Source organism: Tarenaya hassleriana, unplaced genomic scaffold (assembly GCF_000463585.1).
Source record: "Tarenaya hassleriana unplaced genomic scaffold, ASM46358v1 Cleome7, whole genome shotgun sequence".
Lineage (NCBI taxonomy): Eukaryota > Viridiplantae > Streptophyta > Magnoliopsida > Brassicales > Cleomaceae > Tarenaya > Tarenaya hassleriana.
In genome coordinates this window covers 3,503,029-3,513,436 of record NW_010969548.1, presented here as the reverse complement: position 1 = coordinate 3,513,436, position 10,408 = coordinate 3,503,029, and the positions used below count along the sequence as shown (strand labels likewise).

The 10,408-nt window shown below is 35.0% G+C and overlaps 1 protein-coding gene across 1 annotated transcript; it reads left to right on the top strand.

The window, feature by feature from the left end:
- The first annotated feature begins 2,413 nt into the window (after positions 1–2,413).
- Positions 2,414–4,195, top strand: LOC104801558. Its single transcript, XM_019200946.1, has 5 exons — positions 2,414–2,755; positions 2,851–3,012; positions 3,088–3,204; positions 3,602–3,721; positions 4,151–4,195. The coding sequence occupies exons 1-5, from the start codon at positions 2,414–2,416 to the stop codon at positions 4,193–4,195; spliced, it is 786 nt and encodes a 261-aa protein (XP_019056491.1).
- The last annotated feature ends 6,213 nt before the right edge of the window (positions 4,196–10,408 follow it).

Here is a 10,408-nt window from a genome sequence, read left to right as displayed (position 1 = left end):
ACCGGCCGTATCGGGATCTTCTCCTCCTGCAGAAGCCATGGCGGAGCACTCCGAAGACGACGATTCCAGGGAATTGGAATGGGGGTACGACAGCTTCGACGGCGATGCCTCTTCACCATGTGCTTTGACTGAAAATTAAAAATAACAGACATTATACCAATACATTAATTAACATATAAAATTAGATATACTTACCGCCCCAGACCTCACGTCTTTTTTAGGTAACCCCGTTGCGCGGATATACTTTGCGCCCGTTCTTATACGGCCAATCCTATCACTATCTTTAGCTCTACAGTCCTCAATGAATTGCTTGGTGTCGAACCTCAAACGTAGCTGTGGTGATTTTCCTTTATTCACCAAGGCTTCTAGGAGTAGGGATAATACTACAGCCCAGCATGTATCTGCACCAGAATAATTAGTTAAAAAACTAAATTTATTAGAATTCTAATTATTTTGTAGCAAACGTACCTCCTTCTTGTTCCTCAACAGCAACGTCTAGAAGTCCACATATTTTTCTCCAATCTCTTGTAAGTTTCGAGTTATCACCAAATTCCTATATAAATATATATATATCAAAATCAAAATGCAAAAAATATACACGTTATATATATATATATATATATATATCATAATTTTACCCCATTTTGGATATGAGTGAAATCGTGCTCTCCATTGCTAGTTTGTTCAACTCCAATTCGTTCTTTATCTGCTTTGTGTGTCTGCTTGATTTGGTTCCGACCCTTGGGTCTTTTTGGTTTACCTACTCCGATACCTGTTCCTTGATCCATTTCTACGTATCAATGATAAAAACAAGATTTTAGTTACCGTATACACAAAATTAAAAAGATATGATCTTGAAAAAAAATGGATACATACAGAATATAAACACACACATGCAAGCGCTATAGTGTTCGTCACTAGGGCGATGATCGTGTCCAGAAAGAGAGAGAGAGAGAGAGATACCCTTGATTATAAGCTCCGGTAAATTGCGAGCTTCCATTTTGGGGGACAACAGAAAAAGTACAGAAAACGGAAGACACAGCTAAGTTCAAAACGATGAACTTTTTTTTTGTTAAATCATATGTATATTTTCTCACTCATCATAAGATTTCCTTAATTAACTATCATATATCGAGCAGGAGAAAAGCCTAATTGAAATCGAGAAATCATATATTTACCATAAACAAAATAAACTTATGAATGCATATGCATGCAAAGCTGACTGGGCGAATGAAGACAAACTAACGGACAAGAAAACTACACGCGCTATCTCTGCAACAGAATCACCTTCAGTAGATGATTTTTTCCCATCCCGCGAGTGAAATTTACAAGAACAGTTCAACAAAATTTCTTTTACATGAACAGAATCTACGAGAGCCCAGAAAGAGGGAGAGAGAGAATTCCCTCTTTAAATTTTTCACTCCTAAGCTATCGATCGAGCTTCCATTTTCGCAGAGGAAATAAGAAAGCATATGTATATTCACCGAATCAACCATCGACTATACGGAGGAACAGAAACAGAGAACCAGAAGGAGGACTGACATCGATCGCAACGCTGATCTCTATCAACATGAACATGAACAGAAGCGCACAACATATAGGCACATGTCACATGTGTGTATGTATAATAGCGTATTTCCATTTTCTTACCACAAGGTTTTCCTGTAGAAAGCTTCGGAAAGAGGAGGCGGAGGAAGAGGGGCGAAAAATTTTCAAATGTTGGCTTTGAATCAATTGACGGTGAAAATATGCGTGTTGCTCGTCACTTGAGTCTTGAGCTCTCCCGCCTCTTGTAAAATTACACATTTACCCTTGCGCCTCAAACGGCAATACAATAGACAGTCGACGCTACGTGTCATATATATATATATATATATATTGTGACGTGTATATATTTATATACATACACACACTTCACGATTAAGAAGAATACAAATATGCAATATAAATAAAAATGGATGGTGTGAACATTAAAAACTATAATGGGAGCATGGTCTAATGATGATGCTACTTTTGGGGTTTAGACGTTTATTCCAAATTTTGAACCAAGTTTTATTTTTTAACAACATCAATAAACTAAACAAAGATAAATTAACATATTAAAATTCAGTCTACAGATCTAATAAATAATATTTTGGGATTAAAAGATGCAACAGAACAAGTCAGTGGTTGCTGATATATTGAATAACAAATAGTTTTCATGCCATGCCAGGAAGGGTTGGCTCAACTAATAAATGGGTTTAGGGTAAAGAGTGATCGATCCAGATTCGAAAACAACTCAAATCAAATCACATGTTATAAATAAAACAAATAGATTTGAATATTTTTCCAAAAAGCTCTAAATCGGGTCGAAAAGTGCATCTAGGGTTTTCTCCTGCCGATTTCCCCCAAATCAGTTGAGTCGGATACGACGATGGAGACCGAACATGACTTGATGGAGGCTCCCGCAGAGGCTATTTGTTCATCTTTGGGAAAGCGCAAGGCGGAGACCCAAGGCCTGGAGGAATCCGGTGGCAGCCAACGCAGCGGAGAGGGTGTGATCGAGAAAGGAGGTTCTTCATCTGCCGTATCTGGATCTTCTCCTCCTGCAGAAGCCATGGCGGAGCACTCCGAAGACGACGATTCCAGGGAATTGGAATGGGGGTACGACAGCTTCGACGGCCACAAATACACAACACCTAGGAATTACTTGTACTCCGACGACGAATCTTATCAGAAATCATGCAGATATACGAGGCAGTATCTTGAGTACAAGGTATTGTTCTGTAATCTGGAATCGTTTTGTACAAATTAAAGTTGAGCCATCCCATTGTCTCTTATCGGGTTTCTGTCGTTCTCGTGGTTGGTTAGGGTTTCTACATTGACCGAGAAAACATCCCGGATGGACAAATCGGAGGAGTCGTCCCATGCTCTGATAAGAGCCTGGACGAAGTCTTAAAGTCAGGCAAAACCATGGGGCAACACATGGGAGATCTGGCAAAAGAGGCTATCCAGATGTACAACCAGATCAATGTAAGCGCATGATACATATAATTAATATATAACATCCCAGCCAATCATTGTCAATTTCTTTTTATTGTTTGACAGGGAACCGATGTGACATTTGACAAGGTGGTTAGGATGAACAGATCCTTATTTAAGATATACTTAACTATACTGGCCAAGGGGGATCCCAGTGAACCACCAGTTGAGTACCAAGTGAAAGTGCGACGGAGGTGGGTTATGGAAGGGTATCAACCTGTTTTTTGCAGGCCAGCCCCCTCCAGGTCAAAAGGTATGTATACTTTCTATGTTTTGATTCCTGCCATGTGTGGAAAGTCTTGAACTTCATAAGTGGTTAGAGTCATGTGGTAATTACAAAGACATGAAACTCTATCTAAGTATCTATAAGTGTGCCTCCAAGTATTTGAATTGCTTTTTGTTTAAAGCCTGATCCAAATCTCGTTGCCCATGTATGTGCATTCTACATTGGTTAAGTTTTTTGAAGTTATTTGAGATGGGTATGCGTGATTTTGGTTTGGTGCGAGCCGTTTAACTCTTTGTTATCATTTTTTTTTCAGGAATGCACTTGGCTTGAGTGGTGATTGAATGGTAATGGCAGGGAACCGATGTGACGCTTGAGAGAGTGGTTAGAGTGAACATGGCATGGGGATTTAAAGTGAAATCGTACATCACCATTTTGGCCAAGGAGAATCCTGATGAACCATCGGTGGAGTACCAAGTGATGACAAAACGGAGGATTAAGCAGAAGGATCGACCCATTTTTTGCAGGCCAGCCCCTTCCAAATGAAAATGGTACTTTCTAAATCTCTTGTTTCAAAGTTTGGATGTACACGAAATTCTTTCTATAATCTGCCTCCGTGTTATGTATATTCCAAATTAAATTTTGTTGTCCATGTATGCACATGTCATATTAATTAATCTGCCGGCAAGATAATTTCTTGCAACAGTACACCAAATTTATGTATTGTTTTTTTTTTCTTTTTTTCATGGATACCTTCAAACTTATGCTTCTGCTCTAAAATGGGTTTGTGATAATTATTTTCTATATTGAATGAAACTCACGAGGTAAGGATCTTTTAAAATAAATTGAAATGGAATGGATGAGAGCCATTTATTTGACTCCTTATATTTGTTTTCAAAATTGCAGGCTGCAGTTAGGAGGATAGGAGTTTACGTGCGAGTTGTCTCTTAGGACCATCCTGAGAGTTGTTTGTGTCGAAACTCGAAATATGCATATCTGATTGCATATGAATTTACTATTTTAATTCCGTGTGAGAACACTTTCATATATAAAGAAGTATGGAATATTATTGTATATATGTGTCCGTATTCTTACATAATTATCACGTGGTCATCAGCCATATAAAAGTAGCAAATTATTTAAAAAATAAAATAAATATATAAAAAATAAACAAGAAATGAAAATAAATTTATTCATTCCTATTTATATATATATATATATATTTGTGTATGTATATGTACGTATGTGTATATGCATATATGTATATATATATATATATATATGTATAGATATATTTATTTTGATTTTAAAAATTTTCTTTTTTTATTAGGGATTTTAAATTTTTTCTGATATGGTAAATGACTTGGTGGGCGCGGTCAAACGCAAATCTATCACATAAATATGGTCAAATTAATATCACGTAACCACCTCTTCAATCTATATAAGTAAATTCATATAATCGTATTATTGTATGCCATTATAGCTTAGAGTACTTTTTTCGGATCCAATTTGTTTTATGACTGCATTTTTTTTTTTAAAAAAGAAGTTTGTTCTGTGTCATCGGATAATATCCTATTTTTAGACACGCTATCCAGAACTTTGACAATAGATTTCGTTTCCAGTGTCAAATTGATATTTTTTCATTAACATGAAAATGGTCAACACAACGTGACAATAAATATAAATATAAACCCACTTATATTTTCTTCACCGTCGTAAACGATTATATAGTTATGATTAATGGAAATTCTACCATATCCTTGATGGGACCAGGTTTTTTCCCATGTTATGTGTATTCCAAATTAAATTTTGTTGTCCATGTATGTACATGTCATATTAATCTGCCGGCAAGATAATTTCTTGAAACAGTACACCAAATTTATGCATTGTTTTCTTTTTTTTTTCATGGATACCTTCAAACTTATGCATCCGTTTTTGCCTTTTGAACTTCGCTGCTCTAAAATGATGCTATAATTATTTTCCATATATATTGAATGAAACTGATCACGAGGTAAGAATCTTTTAAAGTAAATTGAAATGGAATGGATGAGTGATTTTGATTTGATGCCATTTATTTAACTCTTTATTTTTGTTTTCAAAATTGCAGGCTGCAACCATGCGTATGAATTTACTATTAGGGAATGAAGTGCCTTAATTGCTCAGTTATTTTGTATGGTAACTTCCGTCAGAGAACACTTCGTATATAAAGAGATATGAAAGACTTTATCGTTTTCTCGTTCTGCATTATTTATTCTAACGTAATTGTATTTAAATAACTCAAACGGTCACATGGATCATAACGCTAATTTTATGGCGGTTTCACCAAGTGATTAGAGTGGTATGTAATGCATGTCCATGATGATTTGGTGTCATCACAATAAATTTAACATTATGATCAATGTAATTATGTTTATAATAATCATTCTAATCATATTCTGGAGATGATATATGCAAAAATATTTTTAGCAAAAAGAGATATTTTGGATAATACTCCCTTAAAAAGACTTTCCTTTTTAGGGTGAATAGAGCGTTGAACCATATAAAAGTTGACATAACTATATAGAATCTTAATGAACTATTAAGGATACTTTTCCTAATTTTCTTGTTTCAAGTTTGACCATGAAGGGAATTTGCTTGTTTATATAAAAAATTTGTTAAAATATGAAACACTTTTGAGCGTTTTTTCTTCCCATGTAAGATATTGGATTTGACTTTTATTATAAACCAATAATTTGATGGAAAACTAGATTTTGGTCGGTTGTCTTTTGACAACTTTGGTGGTATAGTATACCATAACTTTTTGGGTAATAGGATTTCGTATCCAAACTTATATCTCACTTCTAGAGAAAAGAATAAACAAAAAACATATAAAATTTAGGATTATAGAGAAAAATCTGAAATTTCATATGCTAGTTTCACAAGAATATCCTTTCCTCGCATCCTAACTATTATAAATGAGTTTGTTATAAATGAAATAACATTGAATCAGATTGACTTAATCAATGACATCAAGTCAATAGAAATCCTTACAACAACAATAACTCATATATATATAAATTAGAAAAAATAACTTAATTTTTTTTAAACAGTTAAACTATTTATGCTACAAAAAATATACATAAACAAAAATTGTTCATATATATAAAATATAAAAAAATAAATTTACCGTTATTTCACCATCATAGATAGACTATATCATATTCGTGGTCGATAAAAATTCTTCTATATTTTTAAACTACCCAATTAACTCCCCACAAATTTCAAATTAAGAAAAATAAATTCACATTTTCGGTGTAACCATACTCAATGATTAATATGCAATGCGTAAAATCGTTTTCATGCACCTGTGATATGATACAAATATCGTGCAAAATTTAAAATTTTCCAGATCATCGTGCTTTCGTTATTTACATAAAATATGATTACATTACTAAATTTTAACTGATCTTTTGAAGATTATGGAACTCTTTGTTCACATTGAAAATTCATACAACATGATCTATCTCCAAATGTTTGCGGGTGAAATCTTTGTTAGTTTTCTTTTTAATTATAAAATTTCTCTTCATCATGTGATTTTGACTTAACTAAAATTAAAAAAATAATTATATATTTAAAAGATAGAAAATAATATGAATATAAATAAATTTTACACACTTATATATACATTTAGAGCTTTACCACTTACGCCATTTTTAGGGAGTCCATCCAAAGCAATGTAGTCCATACCAATCTCTATATTTGAAAGTTTATCAGTTTTTGATGTTCCACATTTCTTAATAAATTCTTCGATATTAAATGTTAAATGATCTTGTTCTCGTTTTCCATTGTTGAATAAGGATTGTAAAAGTAAAGATAATGATGTTGTCCAACAAATATCTACATAGAAAAATTTAAATCTAAATAATCACAAAATAAATAATATATTATTTTGTGAAATTATTAATAATATTAACTAGCTAACTATAATATACTTTGATATACTTCATTTTTTGTCCTTGATCTCAGTTTCTCTATGTCTCTATAAATATATCTCCAATCTTTTATAAATGTCGATCGATCACCGAATTAGCTAGTTAAGAAAAATAAATTCACATCTTCGGTGTAACCATACTCAATGATTAATACGCAATGCGTAAAATCGTTTTCATGCACCTGTGATATGATACAAATATCGTGCAAAATTTAAAATTTTCCAAATCATCTCGCTTTAGTTATTTACATGAAATATGATTACATTACTAAATTTTAACTGACCTTTTGAAGATTATGGAACTCTTTGTTTGCGGTGAAAATTCATACAACATGATCGATCTCCAAATGTTCGTGGGTGAAATCTTTGTTAACTTTCTTTTTACTTATAAAATTTCTCTTCATCATGTGATTTTGACTTAACTAAAATTAAAAAAATAATTATATATTTAAAAGATAGAAAATAATCTGAATATAAATAAATTTTACACACTTATATATACATTTAGAGTTTTACCACTTACGCCATTTTTAGGGAGTCCATCCAAAGCAATGTAGTCCATGAATGAATGATTTGACATCTAGGTCCGTCCTTGTTTTTGTCGACGATACGTTTGGATGATGGTTCGCATTGTTATATTTTGCTACTCAATTCCTCTATCAAAAGCTTGTCCTGTCTTTATCTTTTGTATTCCACTGTTCTTGTTTGTTATAAATGAATTGACGTTGAATATATTAGATCGCACACTTAATAAATGACAACAAATCGGTATAAATCCTTAACAGCAATAACTCATATATATATATCTTCAAAATTAGAAAAATCACCTGAATCAAACTATGATGTCATTTGCGTCATGTGCGATGGCTTGTCCATGTTGCACCTTATTTTAAAAAAAAATCATTATATTACTTGTGCCATCAAAAATACACAAACAAAAATTGTTAATAGATATAAAATATATAGAAAAAATAAATTTACCAAACTTTAACCGTCATATCTATATCATACTCTAGATCGATAAAAATCCTCTCATATTCTTGAATTCTCCAGCTATCTTCTCAAGAATTTCGAATTAAGAAAAATAATTTCCCATCCTCGGTGAAACCATATCCAACGATCAATACGCAATGCGTAAAGTCGTTTTCTTTCACATGTGGTATGTGACAAATATCGTGCAAAATTTAAAATTTTCCATAACATTTTGCTTTAGTTATTTACACCCAATATGATTATGTTACTAAATTGTAACTAACCTTTCGAAGATCATTGAACTCGTCATTAGCAATGAGAATCAATACAACAGGACCCATCTCCAGCTGCTCCCGGATAAAATCTTTGTTAGCGTTCCTCTTAATCATTAGAGATCTTTTCATCGTGTGACTTTGATTTGACTACAAATTTTTTAAAAATAATTATCTATTTAAAAGATAAAAAATAATATGCATATATATATAAATAAATTATGCACTTATATTTAGACTTACAGTTTTACCCCTGACGTCGTTTTTGGGAAGTCCCTCCAAAGCGATGTAATCCACGCCAATCTTTATGTGTGAGAGTTTATCGGTTTTTATTTTTTCACATATTTTAATAAATTTGTCGATGTTAAATGTTAATCGATCTTGTTCCCTTTTTTCGTTGTTGAACAACGATTGTGAAAGCAAAGCCAATGATATTGCCCAACAGATTTCTGCATAAAAAAATTAGAATTTAAATAATCACAAAATAATTAATATACTATTTTACCTCGTTATGGATCCTCCATAATATCTTAGTGGTTCTATTTATTTGATGTGCTATGTTCCAATGTCATGATGCTATTTTCCTATTAAGTTATGTTCTCTGTTGGGTTTTTTGGTGGGCCTAAGGCCCTAAAAACAGCTTTGGCGGAAAAGAGGAGAAACCCTCTTGCTCATTAAGAGGGTCTTGGCTTGCATTGAAGAAACGCTTCGTTTTGGTAAGTAATAGAAACCCTAGGTTTTGGTTTCGTTCGACACTTTCATCAGAGAGAAGAATGAGACAGAGGAGGTAGAAAGAGGCGATTGCGGCTAGCCTTTCGGCGGAGGACGTTTCGGTGGTCCGTCAAGGAAGCTCGGTGGTAGATTGGTAAGATCTCGGTACAGGTTTGCATCCCTCAGTTGTTTTCTTTCCTTTTTCGATCTCGGTTCTTCTCGGTGAGGCTCCGGATTGTGGAGATCCGCTGAGCTTCTGTTCTTCGGTGTTTTTCTTCCGTCGATAGTGGATTCGTCGGCGCCGTCCGGCCGAGATGTAGGCCCGAGATTTATCTCAGTAACCGACTCGTTAAAACGCCTCTGTCTTCTTCGATTCTTGAACACACGAGCGTCAGAGTGAAACCGCGAGGCCCGATATATACCGCTTCATAAAGTGGTATCAGAGCCCCGGTTACGATCCTGGGAGGTAAGTTCACCGGAAAAGGCGAGGTAAGTTAGGGTTTCGGTTCGGATTTGTCTGTCAGAGTATTTTGATGGTCTGTTTGAGTGTTTCAGGCGGCGACGGAGGTAGATCAATGACGGTGAAAGGTGGATCTAACATCTTCGGGGTCGCCGGCGGTCAGATCCGTCAAGGTGGAGCTTCACAGATCAAAATCGGTGAAGACAGACTCGAAGGTGAGTCAGGTAAATTTCTGACTCGGTTTCCTTTATTTTCCGCGTTTTTTTCTCCGGTTTTGAGACCGAGTTTCAAAGAAACTCGGTGAACTCGGCGAATAAGATCCTGATTCCGGTGAAACTCGGTCCTGACTCGTCCGAGTTAGGGCTGAGTGGAGGAATCGGGGCGAGTCAACGACCGAGTCAACTTTGGTGACTCGGCAGCTAGGGTTTCGGAAATTAGGGTTTCGGATTAAACCGGTTCAGATCGGTTTAATCGAACTAATTCTCGGTTTAACCGGGTTTGGATCAATCAAACCCGGTTCGATTCGATCCAAGTCCGGTTCTCGGCGGTCAGATCGGGTTCGACCCGGTTTCATCGGTTCAGACCGGATTCCGGCCGATTCAGGCTGGCTCAGACCCGATCCCGGCCGGTTCAGACCGTTCACTCCGGTTCGATCAGTCCGTTGACCAATTTGGTCAACAGTTGACCAGTTTAGGTCAAATCGGACATGTTCAGGTCCGGTTTGGGGTCAATTGGACTGGTTTAGACTGGTTCAGGTCAATCTAGGTCCGGTTTAGATC